At 36.1% G+C, this 27961-nt stretch overlaps 1 protein-coding gene across 1 annotated transcript in view; it reads right to left on the bottom strand.

The window, feature by feature from the left end:
• Positions 1-27760, bottom strand: part of LOC132546582 (MAM and LDL-receptor class A domain-containing protein 2-like) — a 154458-nt gene extending 126698 nt beyond the window's left edge. Inside the window, exons 1-21 of the mRNA XM_060210303.1 lie at positions 27751-27760; positions 26729-26875; positions 25056-25318; positions 24552-24642; positions 23595-23756; positions 19258-19511; positions 18976-19066; positions 18572-18709; positions 16945-17204; positions 16206-16290; positions 15563-15664; positions 14500-14640; positions 12353-12609; positions 11601-11685; positions 10564-10725; positions 9851-10005; positions 9209-9682; positions 8778-8888; positions 6899-6989; positions 1530-1670; positions 372-539 (exon numbers count right to left, since the gene is read on the bottom strand). Coding sequence (XP_060066286.1) covers positions 372-539; positions 1530-1670; positions 6899-6989; positions 8778-8888; positions 9209-9682; positions 9851-10005; positions 10564-10725; positions 11601-11685; positions 12353-12609; positions 14500-14640; positions 15563-15664; positions 16206-16290; positions 16945-17204; positions 18572-18709; positions 18976-19066; positions 19258-19511; positions 23595-23756; positions 24552-24642; positions 25056-25318; positions 26729-26875; positions 27751-27760 — 3388 coding nt within the window. The remainder of the gene's footprint in view (positions 1-371; positions 540-1529; positions 1671-6898; positions 6990-8777; positions 8889-9208; positions 9683-9850; positions 10006-10563; positions 10726-11600; positions 11686-12352; positions 12610-14499; positions 14641-15562; positions 15665-16205; positions 16291-16944; positions 17205-18571; positions 18710-18975; positions 19067-19257; positions 19512-23594; positions 23757-24551; positions 24643-25055; positions 25319-26728; positions 26876-27750) is intronic.
• Between the last annotated feature and the right edge of the window lie 201 nt (positions 27761-27961).

Consider the following 27961-nt stretch of genomic DNA (forward strand, 5'->3'; position numbering starts at 1 on the left):
ATGACCTGTAATACACATACAGTAACTATACTGTCTGATGACCTGTAAGTACATACAGTATCTATACTGTCTGATGATCTGTAATTACATACAGTATCTATACTGTCTGATGACCTGTAATACACATACAGTATCTATACTGTCTGATGACCTGTAAGTACATACAGTATCTATATGGTCTGATGACCTGTAATATACATACAGTATCTATACTGTCTGATGACCTGTAATACACATACAGTATCTATACTGTCTGATGACCTGTAATACACATACAGTATCTATACTGTCTGATGACTAATTAGAACTTGGATTTCAATATTATGATTGGCAACATAGTGCATTTCAAATATACCTGACCTTGAACTTACCTTGAACCCTCATGAGGACTGTAAGAGTGTCTATGGTTTGGCCGTACATGTTGTACCAGAAGGATATACAGCGTCCAGACGCAGATGTTGGTGGGAAAACCTCACTCACTAGCCAAGCAACGTTCCCAGCCAGTTGCGGCGCAGATGTCTCTATATACATGTAGTGACCTGTAACATAGGTAGGAATACACTTTATTCATGCTAACTGCACAAATAACTTGTATATTTTTATAACACATTAAATGTAGAAATACAAAACACTGTGTATTTTATGAAATATAGACAAAGGGATGTTGATGATGAGTATAAGTATCAATTAAATAATTCAGATAAAATGACAACATTCTACTCCTTTAACGAAAGAAAGCATTGCCAGGGAGATTAGGGGAGAGAATGAAATCGCAGTTCCAGATAGTATGATTTTGGGGAGAGTATGAAACCTTTGAAGCACAAAAGGGGCAGACCAAGAAACACCTGGCGCCGAACTGTACAGACAGAGCTCAAGACCATGGAACAGACTTGGGGTACCATCCAGAGGCTGACCCAGAACCGGCAGACGTGGCGATCCTTCGTAGTCGCCCTACATGCCACACGGCATAACGGGCATGAGTGAGTGAGTGAATGAAACCTTTGTCTGGGAGAATATGATTGAAGGGTGAATATGAGAACTTTGTTAGGGAGAGGATGATTTAGACGAGAATATGAAAACTGTTTTTAAGAGAGTGTATGATTTGGGGGAGAGTCCGAAAACTCTCTCTTGGAGAGTAAGGTTTAAGGGAGAATATGAAAATTATGTCTGAGAGAGTATGTTTTAAGGGAGAGTGTGACAACTCTGTTTGAGAGAGGATGATTTAGGAGAGAATATGAAAACTCTGTTAGGGAGAGGATAATTAAGGAAGAGTATGAAAACTCAGTCTGGGAGGGTAAGGTTTAAGGGAGAGTATAAAAACTTTGTCTGGGAGAGTATGGTTCAAGGGAAAGTACAAAAAGAGAAGGCATGATTTAGGGAAGTATAAAAAGAGAGGGAATGATTTTAGGAAGAGCCTTCATCAGGGAGTATATATATTTTGGGAGAGAGTAACAAGGAGAGGATATAAAAAAATGACGTCTCAGAGGGTATGATTTTGGGGGCAGTATAAAAAGAGAGAATATAATTACCGGTTGAGCCTCCAGTTGTGTGGTCTGTCCTAGGACCAGTGAACTGTGATGATGTTGTACCCGAATTAATTTCCCAGTCAAACTGATCTCCTATTTGTACATTGGACCAGGTACATTGACCTGTTTCAAAGTCACACTCGCCTGCGTAAAAAGATATGATATTACGTACAAATTCTTACACAAGTTTTCATTTAATATATGAATTTGTAAAACAAAGTTCAAGAATTTTTCTTTTTAGCGAGCCTCTTACTCTGTTGAGTTTTGTAGATTACATATCAAATGGAAATAAAATGAAAATCCTTTTTAACACATGATATATCTGTAAATGTGTGATTTTATTATGTAAACCTCACAAAAATATGACATGGGTATATTGACCTTATAACAAAGCAATCATATGTTTAACCACAATACCATCTACATACACCATACACTAAACAACATACACCAAACAACATACACCATACATCAAACACCCTACACCAAACAAAATACACCAAACAACATACACCAAACAACATACACCTTACAACATACACCAAACAACATACACCTAACAACATACACCTAACAACATACACCAAACACCATACACCTAACAACATACACCTAACAACATACACCTAACAACATACACCAAACAACATATACCAAACACCAAACAACATACACCAAACAACATATACCAAACAACATACACCTAACAACATACACCAAACAACATACACCTAACAACATACACCAAACACCATACACCAAACACCATACACCAAACAACATACACCTAACAACATACACCAAACAACATACACCTAACAACATACACCAAACACCATACACCAAACAACATACACCAAACACCAAACAACATACACCTAACAACATACACCTAACAACATACACCAAACAACATATACCAATCAACATACACCAAAAAACATACACCAAACACCATACACCAAACACCATACACCAAACACCATACACCAAACAACACACACCTAACAACATACACCAAACAACATACACCAAACAACATACACCTAACAACATACACCAAACAACATACACCAAACAACATACACCAAACAACATACACCTAACAACATACACCAAACAAACAACATACACCAAACAACATACACCAAACACCATACACCTAACAACATACACCTAACAACATACACCTAACAACATACACCAAACAACATACACCTAACAACATACACCAAACAACATACACCAAACACCATACATCTAACAACATACACCTAACAACATACACCAAACAACATACACCTAACAACATACACCTAACAACATACACCAAAACCAAACACCAAACAACATACACCAAACACCAAACAACATACACCTAACAACATACACCAAACACCCTACACCAAACACCAAACACCAAACAACATACACAAAACAACATACACCAAACAACATACACCAAACAACATACACCTAACAACATACACCAAACAACATACACCTAACAACATACACCAAACAACATACACAAAACACCAAACAACATACACCAAACAACATACACCAAACACCAAACAACATACACCTATCAACATACACCAAACACCAAACAACATACACCTATCAACATACACCAAACAACATACACCTAACAACATACACCAAACACCAAACAACATACACCTAACAACATACACCAAACAACATACACCTAACAACATACACCTAACAACATACACCAAACACCATACACCAAACAACATACACCAAACACCAAACATACACCAAACAACATACACCAAACACCAAACAACATACACCTAACAACATACACTAAACAACATACACCTAACAACATACACCAAACAACATACACCAAACACACACCTAACAACATACACCAAACAACATACACCAAACAACATACACAAAACACCAAACATACACCAAACAACAAGCAACATACACCATAAACCTAACAACATACACCAAATAACATACACCTAACAACATACACCAAACACCAAACAACATACACCTAACAACATACACTAAACAACATACACCTAACAACATACACCAAACAACATACACCAAACACCAAACATACACCTAACAACATACACCAAACAACATACACCAAACAACATACACAAAACACCAAACATACACCAAACAACATACACCAAACACCAAACAACATACACCTATCAACATACACCAAACAACATACACCTAACAACATACACCAAACACCAAACAACATACACCTAACAACATACACCTAACAACATACACCAAACACCATACACCAAACAACATACACCTAACAACATACACCAAACAACATACACCAAACACCATACACCAAACAACATATACCAAACAACATACACCTAACAACATATACCAAACAACATACACCAAACAACATACACCAAACAACATACACAAAACACCAAACATACACCAAACAACATACGCCAAACACCAAACAACATACACCTATCAACATACACCAAACAACATACACCTAACAACATACACCTAACAACATACACCAAACAACATACACCTAACCTAACAACATACACCAAACAACATACACCTAACAACATACACCAAACACCATACACCTAACAACATACACCTAACAACATACAGCTAACAACATATACCAATCAACATACACCTAACAACATACACCAAACAACATACACCTAACACCAAACACCAAACAACATATACCAATCAACATACACCTAACAACATACATCTAACAACATACACCAAACACCATACACCTAACAACATACACCTAACACCATACACCTAACAACATACACCTAACAACATACAGCTAACATACACGAAACAACATACACCAAACAACATACACCTAACAACATACACTAAACAACATACACCTAACAACATACACCAAACAACATACACCAAACATACACCTAACAACATACATCTAACAACATACACCAAACAACATACACCTAACAACATACACCTAACAACATACACCAAACACCATACACCAAACAACATACACCTAACAACATACACCTAACACCATACACCAAACAACAAGCAACATACACCATACACCTAACAACATACACCAAACAACATACACCAACACCATACACCAAACAACAAGCAACATACACCAAACACCAAACAACATACACCAAACAACATACACCTAACAACATACACCAAACACCCTACACTAAACACCATACACTAAACAACATACACCTAACAACATACACCTAACAACATATACCAAACAACATACACCAAACAACATACACCAAAAAACATACACCTAACAACATACACTAAACAACATACACCTAACAACATACACTAAACAACATACACCTAACAACATACACCTAACAACATATACCAAACAACATACACCAAACAACATACACCTAACAACATACACCAAACAACATACACCAAACAACATACACTAAACAACATACACCAAAAAACATACACCTAACAACATACACTAAACAACATACACCTAACAACATATACCAAACAACATACACCAAACAACATACACCAAAAAACATACACCTAACAACATACACTAAACAACATACACCTAACAACATACACCAAACAACATACAGCTAACAACATACACCAAACAACATACACATAACAACATACACCAAACAACATACACCTAACAACATACACCAAACAACATACACCAAACAACATACACCAAACACCAAACAACATACACCAAACAACATACACCTAACAACATACACCAAATATCATACACCTAACAACATACACCAAACACCAAACAACATACACCAAATAACATACACCTAACAACATACACCAAACAACATACACCTAACAACATACACTAAACAACATACATCTAACAACATACACCAAACAACATACACTAAACAACATACACCAAAAAACATACACCTAACAACATACACTAAACAACATACACCTAACAACATATACCAAACAACATACACCAAACAACATACACCAAAAAACATACACCTAACAACATACACTAAACAACATACACCTAACAACATACACCAAACAACATACAGCTAACAACATACACCAAACAACATACACCTAACAACATACACCAAACAACATACACCTAACAACATACACCAAACAACATACACCTAACAACGTACACCAAACACCAAACAACATACACCTAACAACATACACCAAACAACATACACCAAACACCAAACAACATACACCTATAACATACACCTAACAACATACACCAAACAACATACACCTAACAACATACACTAAACAACATACATCTAACAACATACACCTAACACCATACACCAAACAACAAGCAACATACACCAAACACCATACACCAAACAACATACACCAAACAACATACACCAAACACCAAACAACATACACCTATCAACATACACCAAACAACATACACCAAACACCAAACAACATACACCTATCAACATACACCAAACAACATACACCTAACAACATACACCAAACAACATACACCTAACAACATACACCTAACAACATACACCTAACAACATACACCAAACACCATACACCAAACAACATACACCTAACAACATACACCTAACACCATACACCTAACAACATACACCTAACAACATACACCTAACAACATACACCAAACACCATACACCAAACAACATACACCTAACAACATACACCTAACAACAAACACCTAAAAACATACACCAAACAACATATACCAAACACCATATACCAAACACCATACACCAAACAAAAAGCAACATACACCAAACACCAAACAACATACACCTAACAGCATACACCAAACACCATACACCAAACAACATACACCTAACAACATACACCTAACAGCATACACCAAACACCATACACTAAATAACATACACCAAACACCAAGCAACACACAACATAAAACTTAGTACATATTTTATAACTTATCATCAATTCCATGTTGTGTAGCTACTGTAAATCACTTAATATATTTACAAGAGGAGAGTCAATTGCTAATTCACATCCCTTGCAAAAATTTGTACAAAATAACTCTGGCATCTATATTGATTCAGTTATTTATATGAACGTTTTGCAGATTTCATTTCTCTAATAGCTTATTATTTGTAAATTTTAATTAATTTCTTGATCAACAACTATGAAATTACATACCTGAAAAGGTACTTTCTGTTAGTATTTTAAGTGATTTACAGTATACAATTATTATGTTATGATATTAAATTCACAACTGATCTAAAAACATCAAACGTATTGGTTATATTACAACTGTTTACCTGGGTTTTGACAAGGTCCTGATTTAAATTTGATGTCATCAATAGCAATGTCCCCTCTGGCATTTGAACCTCTCACTCCCTCAAAGACAACCTGTCAAGAGTTTTGTTAATTTGATATTCATTAAAGACACAGGTTAGTATAATGTATAATGTCAATATAGTGTTATAACAAACAAAAAGATAATAACTCAAACATAGCAACTTTACCTTTCAAGCTGGTACAGAGTTATAACACACACAGAGATGTCAACTCAAAAATGGCAACTTTACCTTTCAAGCTGGTACAGAGTTATAACACACAGAGATGTCAACTCAAAAATGGCAACTTTACCTTTCAAGCTGGTACAGAGTTATAACACACACAGAGATGTCAACTCAAAAATGGCAACTTTACCAACCAAGCAAGTAGTTTGTTGACAACTTGATACATGCACCGAAGGCACAAAGGAGTGGTCAACCATCCAAGTGGTGACCTTGATCTCTAAGTCGCATAACTACATTACACACACATGACACTCAACTAAACAGCCACAAAAACTACCAACTGGAATACATAACTGATATGCCTTTATCCATGAAATCCATCCAAGTGCTGACCTCATACAATACTGCTTAACTTAACTCCATTGAAGGATCTCATCCAAGTGCTGACCTCATTCAACACTGCTTAACTTAACTCCAATGAAGGATGCCATCCAAGTGCTGACCTCATTCAACACTGCTTAACTTAACTTCATTGAAGGATCTCATCCAAGTGCTGACCACATTCAACACTGCTTAACATTGACAGACTCCAAGTGCTGACCTCATTCAGCACTGCTTAACTTAACTTCATTGAAGGATCCCATCCAAGTGCTGACCTCATTCAACACTGCTTAACTTAACTCCATTGACGGATCCCATCCAAGTGCTGACCTCATTCAACACTGCTTAACTTAACTACGTTGAAGAAACCCATCTAAGTGCTGACCTCATTCAACACTGCTTAACTTAACTCCAATGAAGGATGCCATCCAAGTGCTGACCTCATTCAACACTGTTTAACTTAACTTCATTGAAGGATCTCATCCAAGTGCTGACCACATTCAACACTGCTTAACTTAACTCCATTGACAGATCCCATCCAAGTGCTGACCTCATTCAGCACTGCATAACTTAACTCCAATGAAGGATCCCATCCAAGTGCTGACCTCATTCAACACTGCTTAACTTAACTACATTAGAGAAATGGCACTCTCCTGCAAGGCCACCCAAGCTAGCTATTGGCCTCAGCTGCAAGAATACCAACACCAATCAACCATATCATTATTACAGAAACTGTATACAGTAAAACACCATATAAAAACATAACTTTACACTTGGTACAAAGTGCATTATGGTTCCCTCCAAAATGGTCTGTAACTCATATAATTTTGTAGCAATATTTCATTACAGAATATTTAATTTTTTTTTATGATTTTACTGACAAAAGGAATTGGGCTACAGACATCGCCTATAAAAGCCTTCTCCATGTAGCGATATTGTCAGTAAGGAAAAAATTCCTCATTATTATGAAATAATTCTGCGGTGAGCTGGTTGGACAATATAACACAAATTTTCATGTTCATTTTAGATCAACACTTTGTCTCTGTGATGTAAATCCTCGTAAACTTTTATATGATTTATGAAGTTAAATTAAAATGTAATATGGTAAAGAGTAACATGAATATAAGATGCCATATAAATGCTTTGTACAAGATACATACATATATGGATTCCAATATTCTGACCTTAAACTCATTTTCAAAATCAGATATTTATAGTTTAAGAAATTTACAGTAAAATACATTTTATGTCTACTTTAATGTCTAGAGAAACTTGTGATACTGTGAATAGATACCTTGTATCCAGCTGTGGCAGCTGAGGATGGAACTGTTATTTCTCCAAGGTGCCAGACATTCCCATCATTGTTAGACATTGTAAAACCAGCTCTCCCTAATTGGCCGCCAGTCTGTGGAAACAGTGATTTCAATATACGGCATTGTTTAAGAAATTTTTAAAAGATAAAATTATCATTTATAACATGTGCAGATTTTCCTCAGATTTGAGGAAGTGAACCGTGTGTTCCTGTTGTTTAATTATCAAATTTGATTGAATGACAGTCATATTTGATTAAATTCTGTAAAACAATCGGAGTACATTACATGGTATACTTCATCCCCTGCCTTTGTATTTTAAATGATCTATTTCTATCCTTCTCGTAACCCTAGAAACAAACTACTGATCAAGCTTATACACCAGCATCCCTTCTTTTGGGTGATTCAATCTTACGGGCATCTCTTCTTTTGGGTGATTCAACCCTATGGGCATCCCTTCTTTTTGGTGATTCAACCCTATGGGCATCCCTTCCTTTGGGTGATTCAGCCCTATGGGCATCTCTTCTTTTGGGTGATTCAACCCTATGGGCATCTCTTCTTTTGGGTGATTCAACCCTATGGGCATCTTTTCTTTTGGGTGATTCAGACCTATGGGCATCTCTTCTTTTGGGTGATTCAACCCTATGGGCATCCCTTCCTTTGGGTGATTCAGCCCTATGGGCATCTCTTCTTTTGGGTGATTCAACACTATCAGCATCCCTTCTTTTGGGTGATTCAACTCTATGGGCATCCCTTCCTTTGGGTGATTCAGCTCTATGGACATCCCTTCCTTTGGGTGATTCAACTCTATGGATATCCCTTCCTTTGGGTGATTCAACCCTATGGGCATCCCTTCCTTTGGGTGATTCAACTCTATGGACATCCCTTCCTTTGGGTAATACAATAATATGAACATCCCTTCCTTTAAGTAATACAATAATATGGGGATCCCTTCCTTTTGGTGATACAGCAAATCAATTGTTAAAACCGATATGCATTAACATGTCATAAGTTCACTGACCAATTGTATAAAAAGAATGAAGAATGGTAATCAAACCTGTATGTATACGTTGAGTGCCCCTACGGTTGTGCCATATATATGGTAGTAAAACTGGACACACATGGCTTGGCTGTCAGTGTAAGTCGGAGAGATCAATCGTGCGGTATCCCCAGCTTGACGTGGAGCAGACGTCTCAATGTACATATAAAAGCCTACAAGATTTAATATTAGATATCTTTATATTAATTTTACGAACAGAAAAGAATTATATATCTATCACAATAAACTTCTGGAGGGTCATGTGCCATACCATGTTTGGTATTGTATGTGTGATCATTTGAGGGTCTGGACCTTACCTTGTCTGGTATTGTATGTGTTATCATTTGAGGGTCTGGACCTTACCTTGTCTGGTATTGTATGTGTTATCATTTGAGGGTCTGGACCTTACCTTGTCTGGTATTGTATGTGTGATCATTTGAGGGTCTCGACCTTACCTTGTCTGGTATTGTATGTGTGATCATTTGAGGGTCTGGACCTTACCTTGTCTGGTATTGTATGTGTGATCATTTGAGGGTCTGGACCTTACCTTGTTTGGTATTGTATGTGTGATCATTTGAGGGTCTGGACCTTACCATGTCTGGTATTGTATGTGTGATCATTTGAGGGTCTGGACCTTACCTTGTCAGGTATTGTATGTGTGATCATTTGAGGGTCTGGACCTTACCTTGTCAGGTATTGTATGTGTGATCATTTGAGGGTCTGATCTTTACCTTGTTTGGTATTGTATGTGTGATCATTTGAGGGTCCTGTCCCTGAAGATGATGTTGATCCTGAGTGTCTTGTCCAGTCAAACACGTCAGTTTTGTCCTGTGTATATCCACAGATATGAGCATCCTCAAAACTGCATGTCCTTCCACTGAGTGACGATGACCCTGAAGACAAAGCACACATCAAAAATTCATTCAAAACAACTTTTGTGTTAACAAACCAGTAAGTAGTGTCACTTTGTGTTGTTGAGCCAGTAACTCATGTCACTTTCGTGTTAATGAACCAATATCTTGTGTCACTTTGTATTGTTGAGCCAGTAACTCATGTCACTTTCATGCTAATGAACCAATATCTTGTGTCACTTTGTATTGTTGAGCCAGTAACTCATGTCACTTTTGTGCTAATGAACCAATATCTTGTGTCACTGTTGTGTTAATAAATTACTTTTGAATGAATTATCTAATAACTCATGTCACTTTTGAGTAAAGGAACCAGTAATTTGTGTCACCTTTGTGTTAATGAACCAGTAATTTGTGTCATCTTTGTGTTAATGAACCAGTAATTTGTGTCAGCTTTGTGTTAATGAACCAGTAATTTGTGTCACCTTTGTGTTAATGAACCAGTAATTTGTGTCACCTTTGTGTTAATGAACCAGTAATTTGTGTCACCTTTGTGTTAATGAACCAGTAATTTGAGTCATTTTTAAGATAATGAACCAGTAATTTGTGTCATCTTTGTGTTAATGAACCAGTAATCTTTGTGTTAATGAACCAGTAATTTGAGTCATTTTTAAGATAATGAACCAGTAATTTGTGTCATCTTTGTGTTAATGAACCAGTAATTTGTGTCACCTTTGTGTTAATGAACCAGTAATTTGTGTCATCTTTGTGTTAATGAACCAGTAATTTGAGTCATTTTTAAGATAATGAACCTGTAATTTGTGTCATCTTTGTTCTAATAACCCAGTAACTTCAGTCATTTTTGTGTTAATGAATCACTTTTGTGTATCTGAGTCACTTTTGTGCTAATGAACCAGTACCTGAACATGTTCCACTTTTCAGCGTTACATCATCCATAGAAATATCACCATGGTAACCATCTGTCATAATGCCTTCAAATATGAGCTGAAACAGAAATGACAGAATCTATTTACTAACAATCACATGACACTAAACAGCCAATAGAATTTCACTAATGGACCACAAGACCTCTACATGATAACACAGCAGTAGTTGTAGTTGGAACAGTTTTTAAATGATTAAAACAAATAGCAATATTTCATCAGTAAAGCAAAACCTGAGCAATGCTATTTCATGAGAGATGCAAATCTTAATCTGACTATTTTAATGAACACCTATTCTGTCAATTTTGGTAAGTTTTAGTACAATACTTGATGTCTCATAGCAACAGTATACATTCATGACAAAGCTTGTTTCGTTTTGAGAAACAATGAATTCACGATCATGTTACAAATGGCCATCATGACTTTCCTTCCTTAACATTCCATATTAGACTTCGGATAGACCCAAAATATAACAACACTTAGTCAGCACTATCTCAGGATCATTTCATTTATATTCCAGCTCAATTTCACTTATGGAGCTTGAGAAGAAATCTAAAATGCAGAAAGATCTTGCCCAGCGGATGGCAAACAATGACAAACAAAACATGATGGCTATATGTACATATTCCAATCTTTATGAAATAAAAAAGAAATTAACGTGTTTTATTCATAATAAGAACCAATATTGACAGGAATAGATTAGTATCATACATAAGTACTGTACTTACATTGAAGGGAGCAGCGGGGGTGAAGGTCACATTTGCTTGCCTCCACTGGTTCCCTTGATTTCCAGAGCGTGTCCACTCTGGGGATCCAGGAGTTGCCCCTGTCTGTACATACAGATTCAGTGTCCCAATATCTGACCCGTACATATGATACCAGAAAATGAGGCAATGTGGACCAGTCTGCCTCACTTGAACACTCTGTAGTAGTGCTTTTTCATTGACATGTCGCTGGGATGATTCAGTAAACACATAGTAACCATCTACAGTATAAAATGGATTATAAATTACTATTAGTCATTATAACTACCATGTTATGACAACTTAGTATTTACATTTTGACAATATTTTGATAAGATTTATGAGCCTCAACTAATGTCCAGACTGACTGTGTCACATTTCGAGCCCACCCTGTCAACAGACCTTATTGAACAAATCAAATTACAAAAAAAAAGGGGTGACCGATTATTGGAAACTGGCACAAAACGTTTCTTTACTACAAAATCATTTAGAAAATATTGAACAGACTTTGAGAACAGAAAGTCAAGGAAGACAAGCTTACAACAATTACTATGAAACAGACTTTGAATCCTGATCAAAACAATGCTTATGATAAAGGACAGCAATAAATCAGAGGTTTATTTGCAGTAAGGATCAGGATGGTCAAAATCAACCAGATGATAACATTACAATTCTTTTAACTAAAAGTGGGGGAGAAGGCTATAACAAGAGGTTTATCATAAGCCTATGAAGGTGGTAAAGAAATGCCTACTTTTCAACTTTTGTTTTGCCTTCAAAGTAAGAAATGAATGATTAAAAGTTTTGCCTTCATAGTAAGAAATGGATGATTAAAAGAGTGTGGGCAGTTATTGGAACAAATACAGTAAATCATGTGTATCTGAAATACTGTAACGTATTAATTAAATGTAACAATAGTGTGATGTCTTAGATATGATAATGTCTATAATGTCATATCAGACAAATTCACTGTGATTGTAGTCTTTATCCATGATGTCATGTAAAGTGTTATTTTTTAAATTCCAAAACTATTTTGATTATTTTTAACTATATCTTTTAGTAACACTGTTGTGTTTAAATCATTATTATTTTCTTTTTTTATGAAAGATGTCCTGACAAAGTAATAATGAAATACTGATGTTGATCATGAGGAATGTGATGACATATCTATGTATTGAAGATTATAATGTCTAGAGATAATCATGAAATACTGATGCCATTATGATATTTATAAAATGGTGTAATGATGTTGAAAATGATATGTTGGTACCATGATGATGATTATGATGATAAATGGATACACATATGTGTGTGTATAATATGTGAAATTTTTCAAATAATAAAATGAATACAAAAAAAAATATTTTCATTTGCTATGGTTGTAAAATCCTTCAAGGCTATAGTTGGCCATGTTTATAACCATAACAACTATCAATAATGATAACTTCACTTGATTGATTGACATATGCACCACACATAAAAAGTAATTTGAGATAAAGGACAAGAAATGTATGATATTTCAAAATAATATATTATAAATTTCTAAAAATAGTAACTGTGACCTTGATCTTGACCTCTAAAAAACTACCTTTTCTGAGGTACTTTCTTAGTTAACTTCTGTATATAAAGATTCGTCAAAATTGCTATCAAAATAAAGTTGTTAGATTAATGGAAGTGAATTGAAAGAATCTGGATGCTGATACAAGTTGAGAAAAACAATCAAGGCAAACTTATATGCCCCCATTCCTCTGAAGAAATGGCTTGGACATAAAACATAATGACATATATAACTACATCATTTAATGATCATGTACTTAAATATTTGTTTATTTAAAGAATTAAAAGTTTTAGAGGAGCTGTCCATGTATGGACCAGTTTCAACTAAAACAACATTCTGTGAAAAAGGACATGCACAACTTTATGGTGTATCAATCTTGCAGAACAAATTTTGTTCCGTTGACGTGGAAGATTAGGAGTAGTTGTTTGAACAAATTGTCATAACAGACAACAACACACAACACAGATAGATGGACAGAAAACACAAATAGATAGATAGACTAGCTTGTTCCTGTACAACCCTTTCAACTTCATCATTGAGAGAAGGGTTTATGAAACACCAGCACCGTATTACTTACGTCCAGAGGTGTGGTCAGAGGAGGGTCCAGTGCGGCCAGTTACTGTTGGCCTGTTCTGCCTTGTCCAATCAAAATCATCATTTTTAGGGTTTGTCCAACCACAGAAGTTTGAGTCGAAATTGCATGTGACTGAGTTTGTACCTATAAATAAAATTGGTAAGGAATTTCAAGGTTCTATTATTGATTCTCAAGAAATCAGCTGGAGTTTATTTAATCCAAAACCTATATATTGCTTTAAGTATCGTCATAAATGATTTTCATAGTTCTGCTGTCATTGTCAGAAACATTGTCTATCATGTGGAATCAATCAGCTGGTCACTTATTGGATGGACTCTAGATATCAACATCCCAACAGACACCTTTAAAGATTATCCAAGATCTAGATTAATTACAACAAGTCAATGTTACCCTACAATGCTGTGTGATTTGGGAGTTTTTTTCTCATATCATGATTTGAGTTCCTAAGTGTGCAGGACAAGTCAATACCATCAATATGTCACGTTAGCAACATCTCTGTTCTGATAAGGGCAAAGAGAAGCTTTGTTATATATCAAGAATTTATATCATATTAAATTAAAAGTGATTTGATACAGGTACCTCATTAGCATGTACATTTCGTTAAGATATATACAATAAGTAAAATGTTCATCTCATTGAAATTGATTTCTAATGGTCAACTTTCTGGTATTTCCATAAAGAAAGTACTGTGGATTCATTTATTTTCGTTGGGTTCAAATTTCGTTGTTTCTACAGATTAGACAGTTTCGTGGACTCATAAATTCGTTGATTTTTTATTCTGTGGAAAAAAATTAAAATCATTAGAATTTTCCCTAAGAAAAACGTTTTTACTTGCATTTTCAGTATGTAGTTCATATTTCATGGATTTGCTCATCAACGAAAACAACAAAAATTGGACCCCCACAAAATAAAATGAATCCACAGTTGTCAAGTCACTATACAAATGAGACTGAAGCTAAACAAAAGTATGATGTCAAAATGCTAACAGGTGAAAATAATGTCATTCTGTTGTGTCAGGTTTTTGTATTGTGAGTTGAAAACTGACTTGCTGGAGGAGATGTTCCTCCTGGCGTTGTTGCCTTTGTTGATGCAGTTGTTGGTGGTTTTGTTGAAATCTGCGATGAAGGTTGGGCATTACGTGGAGATACTGATAAAAATAAAAAAAATCATAACGATTTTCAATATCATATTGATTTTATTTCACCATGCTTCAATCAATGCTTGACAGTAAATATACCAAGGTCAGTAACCAAATCAGAAAATCTAAACATGCTTGAAAACTTTACCTAAAAATAACCTGATATAAACTTTTCAGAATCGAACAATGCATGAAGGGAACAAATTGTATTTGTCACTAAAATTAACAAAAGATTTACGAAGCCTGCTAAACCCCATAGCTATATTAAGTTCAAATAAATTCAGCTTAAACTACCCTGAGGTATATAGTCATGTATTATTAATGAACAAAATTTAACTTAAAACTGGTGTTAATTTTAATTTCTGACAATTAATTTTCATGCCTTTACCTCAATCAACAAAATCACTTGAGTAATTCACACAATAAAAAACGTTTAATCACAGTAATTCATAGACCAGGAGATTGATTTTAAGATGGACAGCTTTGTAGCAAAAACAATTATTACAGAAAATAGCCAGCCTTTAAACTAAAATCAATTAGAAAAACTTACTTGTACATATAGAATTTCTCACAAGAAAGTCATCCAAAGCAATGTCTCCTTGAACTCCTTTACCACGTATGCCAACAATGGCCAGCTGTAATAAATCATTGATTGTAGGATTAACATCTGAATTACAAGTTATCTCCTAATACACTATTACCATCAGGACCAAAAAGGAACAGCTGTAATCCATCAATGATTATAGAGTTTACAGCTAATTTAATAAAACAAGAGATATATCTCCTCCTCACAAGAGCTTTCAAAAGTCTGTCCATGAATCCGTGAGATATGTTTTACACAAGCTTTTTATTTCAAAAGAAGACAAATACATGGTGATTTTTTTACCTTTAACCTTGACAGATGACCATCAAAATCTAGCTAAGTGTAGACCTTGTTGGGGTGATGATATTTTGGTTCATCAGATATCTGGTACTTCAAATGTGTTAAAGGTTGACCTTTGGCCTTTAACATTGATTGATGACCACAAAAATCAAAGTGTAGACCATAGTTGGGTGCTGCTATGTTAAGAATATTAATTGAATTTGTCCATGGGCACATGAGACATTTTGTTGACAATTTTATCACTGATGCACAGACACACAAAATGTTTACTATATACATCCCCCTAACCTTAATTGGGAGTGTAATTTAAGTCAATCATTCAACACGCTAATATGTCATTATTTCAATTTGAAAACTATACATTACAAATGGGTCATAATAGAGTGAGACTTTCAAGCAAGAATACCTTGAAGTTATTTTGGTTGTTGGTGATGGGAACGCGTCCAAATATCCAGGTGCCATTCTGACTGCCACTCAATGTCCAGATAGGTCGGTCTACACCATTCACATTCATTATGACTGTGAGCGTTCCAATGTCAGACCCTTGCATGTTATACCAGAACTGGAAACACTTCTGTCTGGAGGACTTTCGAAACACTTGACTAATCAAGCGAGCTTGGTCATTAGGTCGCTGCGGAGAGCTTGCCTCAGTGTACACATAGTAACCTATTTATCAAATAGTCCTGTAGATTTAGTTTCACCATTTTTATTATTTAATGATTTTCATTTGGCAGTTACTTTGTCGGCTAATAAAAAATCTGATCAAAGAACTTCTTGAAAATCTAACTTTATACCAAGAAAAAGTAACAAACAAGATAGTTATATGTTTTGATAAACATCAAACTTTGTCATGTCTATGATTCAAACAAGATTCATCGCATAAAATATTAATACATGTACTCAACTTGTCTTAGTCAACAAAAATGATTCATTGAAATTACTTGATTCCCTATAAATTAACTAAAATTTGTAATTAATTCAATTTACAATGCTAATTTATTGGAAAATCACTTATTCCACATTAGAACTTAATATAAGTGACAAAGAAAAGCAGTTCAGTTGTCTTGTTGCCCTTACACTTCTACACTATCTTGAATGCTGTCATGTTGTCTTTTACACTTCTACACTATCTTGGCTGTTGCCTTGTTGCCCTTACACTTCTACACTATCTTGAATGCTGTCATGTTGTCTTTTACACTTTTACACTATCTTGGCTGTTGCCTTGTTGCCCTTACACTTCTACACTATCTTGATTGTTGCCTTGTTGCATTTACATTTCTACACTATATGACTGCTGCCATGTTGCCCTTACACTTCTACACTATCTTGATTGTTGCTATGTTGTCTTTTAACTTCTACACTATCTTGAATGCTGTCATGTTGTCTTTTACACTTCTACACTATCTTGATTGTTGCTATGTTGTCTTTTAACTTCTACACTATCTTGAATGCTGTCATGTTGTCTTTTACACTTCTACACTATCTTGGCTGTTGCCTTGTTGTCCTTACACTTCTACACTATCTTGAATGCTGTCATGTTGTCTTTTACACTTTTACACTATCTTGGCTGTTGCCTTGTTGCCCTTACACTTCTACACTATCTTGATTGTTGCCTTGTTGCATTTACATTTCTACACTATATGACTGCTGCCATGTTGCCCTTACACTTCTACACTATCTTGATTGTTGCTATGTTGTCTTTTAACTTCTACACTATCTTGAATGCTGTCATGTTGTCTTTTACACTTCTACACTATCTTGATTGTTGCTATGTTGTCTTTTAACTTCTACACTATCTTGAATGCTGTCATGTTGTCTTTTACACTTCTACACTATCTTGATTGTTGCTATGTTGTCTTTTAACTTCTACACTATCTTGAATTTTGTCATGTTGTCTTTTACACTTTTACACTATCTTGGCTGTTGCCTTGTTGCCCTTACACTTCTACACTATCTTGACTGTTGCTTTGTTGCCCTTACACTTCTACACTATCTTGACTGTGGCCTTGCTGTCTTTAACACTTCTACCCTACCTCTATTGTTGCCATGGGTGTGGTCTGCTGAAGGACCTGTGTTTCTTGAACTTGTTGTTCCATGATGACGCATCCAGTCAAAATCATCCTGCCTCACATTAGTCCACCCACATAAGTTTTTATCAAAGTTACAGGTTCCTGAGGGAAAATTGATTTGCAATGTAGGTTTTGATTAAAGTTTTGGCCATGAGATATAAGAGCATCTGATGACAGTCACATTAAAAAAAAACATCAATTATGTTCATCTTTCTCTTCAGATGACATCTTTAGACACTAATTGTAATATTCTCTGAAGCTCTTTTGTTTGCTTATTACAAATGTTGTCTTAAAGACGAAAGGGATTTCATCTATAAGTGAAAACTATTGAAATGTGACATAATGTAGACAACATCAATTGACCTTACCAATGGCTGGGCAGTTTCCTGAAGCGACACTAACATCATCAATAGCTATGTCCCCCTTAAAGCCTTGTCCTCTCACTGCTTCAAACACAACCTGAAATAAAAAGGCAGAATGTTTCATTACACCTAACATATAATACTTCTAATTTCTAGTAGATATACTGATCAAACCAATAACAAGGATATGAGTGTTTCTTTTTCTGACATATGTATTAAAACATGATTTGGTTCCTAAAGGCTCAAATTGATAAAAGTTAACTGGTTTAATAACTTAATGATACATACATTGAAAGCCCTTCCTCTCCGTAGTGTGACTTGAGCAATATTCCAGCCCACCCCTTGGTTGCCACTAAGGGTCCAGACAGGCTGCCCGAGAGAGTTTCTAGACTTGGTATATACATTGAGACTGTCCACACCAGTTCCATACATGCTGTAGTAAAAGGTCAAACACATGCTTCTTCGACCAGTGCTGGACGGACTGATAAGGCGAGCTTTTTGACCAGACTGAGTATTTGATGCATCAATGTACACATAATGACCTTTAAAAGACAATAAATGACCTTTTCATAAACCACTGAGAGTGTATTCATGGAGATTAAATGCAACCCAATCATAAGTTGTGACCTAAACTACAGTCAAAACTTGTTTGCTCAAATTCAAGGGATCATAGAAAATATTTCGACTTATCCATATTTCGGCTCAAACGGAATGTATAAATAAGGTTGACAATATCAGTTTTCTGACGTTGATTACGGATGAACGAAGTAGCGCTATGATAGCATGCAAACAGAGTAGTTTAATCTGATATTTGAAATGGCAGTAAATAAACAAATGAATTTATCCTTCTTTCTCCTTTTATTGTTTATTCATCCAAATAACAAAACATGTAATAACAACTCTAATAAAATGCAATCGTACTCGCGTCGTTTCGTTCACCACACACGTGTACAATACCCTTACTGACCAAGCACATAAGCACCATATATTTTACAGAATGACATAAAACAAAATTAAAATTTGCTTTTGATACACTATAAGAAAAAATGTATGAAGCCAAAGATCATATCAATATGACTTTACTATGAATAAGTAAATGTATGAAAAACGTGTCACTAGAAAAGTTTTAGCTGTTACAGAAATAATTGTACAAGCACCAGACTTAACAAATCACACACTGATATAGACTCTATCATTGAAAAAAACTTCCAGCACTTCTTTGTCCGAACACTAAATCTAACGAAGTGCCTGATCTTAGTCCTTTAGTTAACAAGCTCAAAATTAGTTTCTTTCCGAATTGTGGGGATCACATTTCATCAACAAGAGATCCCAGAGGGATCTTGGCGCCCACCATTTGAGGATCTGTTTTCAGTTCTTGAAGATTTGTTTATTTTTTTTTGTTTGTTACAGGTGTTGTAAATGTTCATGAACTGGTCTTCATTGAATGTACTCAATGATGGCACAAGATATTTTTATTAAACACCTATTAGCAAATATCATGTGAAAAAGATCCCAAAGTATTATTAGATAGCAGTCAGTTACAGGTGGATAATGGACAATATGCTTGTGCTGTATTACTGTCGACATCCAAGATGGCTGCCTGTGGGCCACCTTGATTTCAAATCAGTCCAAAAAAGGTATAATGCACAACTAGGGACCAAGGGAAACCAATATCTATGAAATATCAGAAGGATCCATCCAGTATTTCCTCAGATATAGCAGTAACAAGATTTTACTCTCAAAATCCAAGATGGCTGCCTGTCAGCCATCTTGATTTCGGATCAATCCAAAAAGGTATAATGCACAACTTGGAACCAAAGGGAACCTGCATATGAAATTTGAGAAAGATCCATCCAGTACTTTCCAAGAAATAGCAGTAACAAACTTTTACTTCCAAAATCCAAGATGGCTGCCTGTCGGCCATCTTGAATTCGAATCAGTCCAAAAAAGGTACAATGCACACCTAGGGACCAAGGGGAACTTGCATATGAAATTTGAGAAAGATCCATCCAGTACTTTCCAAGAAATAGCAGTAACAAACTTTTACATCCAAAATCCAAGATGGCCACCTGTCGGCCATCTTGAATTCGAATCAGTCCAAAAAAGGTACAATGCACAACTAGGGACAAAGGGGAAACTGCATATGAAATTTGAGGAAGATCCATCCGGTACTTTCTCAGAAATAGCGGTAACAAACTTTTACTTCCAAAATCCAAGATGGCCACTTGTTGGCCATCTTGAATTCGAATCAGTCCAAAAAAGGTACAATGCACAACTAGGGACAAAGGGGAAACTGCATATGAAATTTTAGAAAGATCCATCCAGTACTTTTCCAGAAATAGCGGTAACAAGAATTGTTTACGGACGGACAGACGGACCACGGACCTCGGACGGCAGGGCGATTTGAATATCCCACCATCTGATGATGGTGGGCTAAAAAGTATGTCCTGATTTAACAGGTTTCATTTTTATCATTCCTGAAGATGCACACAACCAAGCTAAATGTTTTTATGTTTTGTGTAAACGTGCTACTTTTTTAAGGTAAGTCACTTCTAAAGAATGGTTACATTAATTAAGAAGCCAACCTTTAACTGGATAATTAAACTGTCAATTAATAGCAAGTGATCACATGTTATGTGAACGATGGACGGACACCCCGTTATTAGCCATGTGTTATGCACAGAAGACTTTCTATTCTGTGTATGTATTGACTGATTTCGTCATAAGACGTGCAGATGTTTTTACAAAAATTAATTTCAAGGCAACGAATGACTTTTCCCTTGCTTTACAACTGAAGGGAAAGAAAAATCACTGCAACTCAACCGAAATTTCGACTCAATGAAATTCCAGTCATCCAAACTAAAATTACGGAGATATAGAAGGGAAAAAATTAGGACTTGAAAATTATTTCCACTCAAACGGAATTTCAACTCAAGCAATTGTGATACGAGTTTCAATTGTATATAAATATATGGATGTACCTTCTACTGAAACTAATGAAATTTCGACTCAATGAAATTTGAGTCATCTAAACTTAAATTATGAAGATATAGAAGGGAAAAAATTAGGCCTTGAAAATTATTTCCACTCAAACGGAATTTCAACTCAAGCGATTGCGATACGAGTTTCAATTGTATATAAAATACATGGATGTACCTTCTACTGAACGAATACATTTCATACTTTCCTTCAGATAAACTTTAAAAGTGATCAATCTAGCACAAGTGAAGCAAAAATGTGAATTATTTAAAGACAAAGATAGGATGGACAAATAATGAACAACAAAGTGGAATCTGAACAGAATATTCAATGCTCAGTCATGTACCTTGTTGTGTACGGTAAGTATGATCACTGTTGGGTCATGTTCCTTGTTGTGTACCATAAGTGTGGTCGTTGTAGGGGAACCTACCTTGTTGTGTACGGTAAGTATGATCACTGTTGGGTCATGTTCCTTGTTGTGTACCATAAGCGTGGTCATTGTAGGGGTACCTACCTTGTTGTGTACCATCAGTGTGGTCATTATTGGGGAACCTACCTTGTTGTGTACCATAAGTGTGGTCATTGTTGGGGAACCTACCTTGTTGTGTACTATAAGCGTGGTCATTGTAGGGGAACCTACCTTGTTGTGTACAATAAGCGTGGTCATTGTAGGGGAACTACCTTGTTGTGTACCATAAGTGTGGTCATTGTTGGGGAACCTACCTTGTTGTGTACCTTAAGTGTGGTCATTGTTGGGGAACCTACCTTGTTGTGTACCATAAGTGTGGTCATTGTTGGGGAACCTACCTTGTTGTGTACCATAAGTGTGGTCATTGTTGGGGAACATACCTTGTTGTGTACCATAAGTGTGGTCATTGTTGGGGAACCTACCTTGTTGTGTACCTCAAGCGTGGTCATTGTTGGGGAACCTACCTTGTTGTGTACCATAAGTGTGGTCATTGTTGGGGAACCTACCTTGTTGTGTACCATAAGTGTGGTCATTGTAGGGGAACCTACCTTGTTGTGTACCATAAGTGTGGTCATTGTTGGGGAACCTACCTTGTTGTGTACCATAAGTGTGGTCATTGTTGGGGAACCTACCTTGTTGTGTACCTTAAGTGTGGTCATTGTAGGGGAACCTACCTTGTTGTGTACCATAAGTGTGGTCAATGTTGGGGAACCTACCTTGTTGTGTACCATAAGTGTGGTCATTGTAGGGGAACCTACCTTGTTGTGTACCTTAAGTGTGGTCATTGTTGGGGAACCTACCTTGTTGTGTACCATAAGTGTGGTCATTGTAGGGGAACCTACCTTGTTGTGTACCATAAGTGTGGTCAATGTTGGGGAACCTACCTTGTTGTGTACCATAAGTGTGGTCATTGTAGGGGAACTACCTTGTTGTGTACCATAAGTGTGGTCAATGTTGGGGAACCTACCTTGTTGTGTACCATAAGTGTGGTCATTGTTGGGGAACCTACCTTGTTGTGTACCATAAGTGTGGTCATTGTAGGGGAACCTACCTTGTTGTGTACCATAAGTGTGGTCATTGTTGGGGAACCTACCTTGTTGTGTACCATAAGTGTGGTCATTGTTGGGGAACCTACCTTGTTGTGTACCATAAGTGTGGTCATTGTTGGGGAACCTACCTTGTTGTGTACCATAAGTGTGGTCAATGTTGGGGCCAGTTCCTGATGTAAGAGTAGCACCTGATGCCCGTGTCCAGTCAAAGTTGTCACTCTGATCCTGTGTATAGCCACAAATACGGCCATCTTCAAAGTTGCACTGAATACTGGTAGAAGTATTCACGCCTAAAACATAGGACAACTTGTATAATACCGGTGTAGCCACAATTTTCCTCCCTCTACACACCTCTATAGACACTCATATATTGTCATAATATACCTCTATAGACACTCAAATATTGTCATAATATACCTCTATAGACACTCAAATATTGTCATAATATACCTCTATAGACACTCAAATATTGTCATGATATTCCTCTACAGACACTCAAATATTGTCATAATATTCCTCTACAGACCCTCAAATATTGTCATAATAAACCTCTATAGACACTCAAATATTGTCATAATATACCTCTATAGACACTCAAATATTGTCATGATATTCCTCTACAGACACTCAAATATTGTCATAATATTCCTCTACAGACACGCAAATATTGTCATAATGTTCCTCCATAGATACTCTGATATAACTCTACCATCCCTCTACACTCTCAGATATCACCATACTATCCCTCTACACACTCAGATATAACCATACTATCCCTCTAAACACTCAGATATAACCACACCATCCCTCTACACACTCAGATATCACCATACTATCCCTCTAAATACTCAGATATAACCATACTATCCCTCTAAACACTCAGATATAACCACACCATCCCTCTACACACTCAGATATCACCATACTATCCCTCTAAACACTCAGATATAACCATACTATCCCTCTACACACTCAGATATAACTATACTATCCCTCTACACACTCAGGTTTGCTACATCCTCAGCAAAAGCAATAACATCCCTCACAACACAAGACATAGACCTAATATTCCTCCTGACACTTACCATTCTGGGGACATGGTCTGGTATTATACGTGATGTCATCAATAGCAATGTCTCCTTTGTAGCCCCGACCTCGAACTGCTTCCAAAACAAACTGAAAAAACATCAGAATAACAGCATGTTATTGCTGAACTGCATGACAACAGAATCATTACAAAGATGAAAGAAAAAAACATACAGGGCTAATCATATACAAAGTATATATGTGTCATGTCTTCATATATTAGTACTAAGCATTGTCCCACAGACACTGCTCTAACCTCTGGAAATGGACTTGTTATTTCCTGGAGGAGGGGTATGTAACCCTTATAAATACTAGTCGCAATATACCGGTCAGCTTGAGAGAACTTCTCTTTAGCTCCATCAGTTGAGCATCAGACTAGTAAACCTGAGGTCCCACATTTGAATCCTAGTGGATACACAGAAAAGAACCAGATAATGACCTCTGTCACACATATCATCGCAATGAAGTAAATCTATTTTCGATCTAGGATGAAGGAAGCAAACCTTGGCCCTAGTATTGACAGGAACATCGACTAGCGCATGCATCCATTTGTTTCCCTGGTCACCGCTGCGCTGCCATACAGGTTGGCCATTGTTGTTGTTTTTCTGTAGGTACACATTGAGGTTATTGACATGTTGGCCATACATATAGTACCAGAAGGACAAGCAGGCCTTGCTGCGGGCTGACACCCTCACTGCAGGACTCGTCAGCTGGGCATTAAAACCAGCGGTTCCTGCATTAGCCTCAAAGTACGCATAGTTTCCATCTGTAAAACAAGTATAATGCTAATCAATGCTGTACTATGGGTACGCTCCCGAAGAAGATATTGTTCAAATGATGTGTGGTATTATACACGATCAAACAACTCTAAGTATATAACTGAAAAGTGTTATAAATGTCAGAAAAAAACGATAAAACTCAGAGGAATAGAATTTCACTCTGAGTACTAAGAAGCTGGAAGCACGCTATGAATAATGAAGCTGTGCATGCATCTCCCGTGGTTACATAACACCTATGGAGCCAAGGCTGAAGAGGTCAAGCTCCAGATTACCCTGTACAGGTAGTGATTGACAGGGGCTTCAATGATGACTGCATACATAATTATTATATTTATTATATGAATATCTTTTAATTGTATACATATTTAGTTATTTCAAATTTCTATTAAATCAAATATTAATTTAAGACCTATGTTTGGGCAAACATCAGTTATTTTCTCATAAAAACAAGGGCGTTTTTTACATAAAATTAAATCCCTAATGATCCAACACACGTACAGGTATAGCATGCATTGTTTTTTTCAATTATATAACTGTTAAGCAATTTATTTGCAAGTTTTAATATTCATGCAAATATGAATTAATAATTTTAAAGTGGAAAATGTATATTAAACACAGCTTTTATGTAAAATGATGACCTCAATCAATCTTTAATTGAATTTATCCACAGGTAACTTTAATTGATCACTCGTTATACCTGCCATATGCACATGGGTGCTCACTCAGGTTTGACCCCTCTACACTTAATCCTCTTATGTAATTGACTGGTTGGCCAGGTGTAATTAACAACTTCACAGCTAACATAGCACCTATCATCATATTTTCACTATCACCTTAAATATATGCCTATATGCATTGTTAATATAACTTCTCTTGAGGGGGATCAAAATACTATAGGGGGGATCATTTTCTGATGGCCAGAAATATGATCCGGATCCTTTTCTGATGGGGGATCCAAATATGATATGACACCGGTACTAACTGAATGGAGACAGAATTAATATTGTCCTATAAATTAAAGCATATATCATTTTAATTCTTTAGAAAATTAAAATCCTAACCGGTGTGAAATAACCACAAAGTACAAGACTGAAAAGTTATTGTTTTTTACATGAATACGTAGACTAAAATGTATTTAAAATGGAAAATGGGATTAAGCTTTTTTTTTAAACAAAAAATGCCACTTTCATTTTACAGGTAATAGAAAAGAACCCTTGTTTTCTAAATGTGCGAAGAGTTATAGGATGTCGTATTTTGAGAAAATGCATCAAAGATTATTTTTCAAGAGTTTTTTTTCACTGCTATACATTTTAATCAAACATGCTGAAGACAATGTAACATTTATTTTCCTAATCATGCTGCTTTATTTCCCCATTTCTGCTAGTTGCTGTACTTACGTCCAGTCGTGTGGTCATGTGGTGGACCTGTACTCCCTGTTGGTGTTGATCCATTAATCCTCTTCCAGTCTGTTTTATCGCCGGTTGCTTGGGTCCATTGACAAAAATTTTGTTCAAAATTACAATTTAGATTCTGGCCTCTGGCAGCTGTAAAATAACCAAAATGAAAATATAATAAATACAGGCTTGTGTAATGGTAACCCACCAAATCACAGGTAATTTGGTGATACAGATGATAATACAGGCTTGTGTAATGGTAACCCATCAAATCGCAAGTGATTTGGTGATACAGATGATAATACAGACTTGTGTAATGCTAACCCACCAAATCACAGGTAATTTGGTGATACAGATGATAATACAGACTTGTGTAATGCTAACCCACCAAATCACAGGTAATTTGGTGATACAGATGATAATACAGGCTTGTGTAATGGTAACCCACCAAATCACAGGTAATTTGGTGATACAGATGATAATACAGACTTGTGTAATGCTAACCCACCAAATCACAGGTAATTTGGTGATACAGATGATAATACAGACTTGTGTAACGCTAACCCACCAAATCACAGGTAATTTGGTGATACAGAAGAAAATACAGACTTGTGTAATGGTAACCCACCAAATCACAGGTGGTTTGGTGATTCAGTAATCAACCTATCACAGGTGGTTTGGTGAAACAATTAATGGGGGTTGGGGGCTTGTATTCTGACAATATCTTAGTCTGTCCCTATTGGCATATGTGTAAAAGCACATGTGTAGAAAAGTACATTTTACTAGAATTAGAATTTAGTTATCCGAATGAAATTTAATTAAAATTGGTCAAGAAAAGTTCACTGATAACAGAAAGTGGAATACACCATTCAATGATCGCTTACTCAAGACTAAAGGTTATGTGACCAATTAAAAACAAGGCCCTATGTGAGCCCCTTTTACACAACTAGTTTGGATTTGTCACAGCTACTTTATCCATACAGAAGAAGAAAGTCTTTTAAGGTTTATTACAGCTGTACACCTACTGGACCCCATGGATACATTTCTGATACCTAAGAGGTACAATTCAAAACCAATTTTCTCAAAATCCCTTTATCCTTACAAAAAAAAAGGATTTGAAGATTTACTTTTTATTTTCCCAACTGGAACCAGCCTCTGCCCCACTGCCCCTCGGGTGGGCGGGACACTTCATTAATACAACATTGAGTCCCTTTCACCTAAGGATGCTTCAGACCA

The sequence above is a fragment of the Ylistrum balloti genome, unplaced genomic scaffold (genome assembly GCF_031769215.1).
Source record: "Ylistrum balloti isolate Yb309-2 unplaced genomic scaffold, AGI_CSIRO_Ybal_v1 Utg369896, whole genome shotgun sequence".
NCBI classification, from domain to species: domain Eukaryota; kingdom Metazoa; phylum Mollusca; class Bivalvia; order Pectinida; family Pectinidae; genus Ylistrum; species Ylistrum balloti.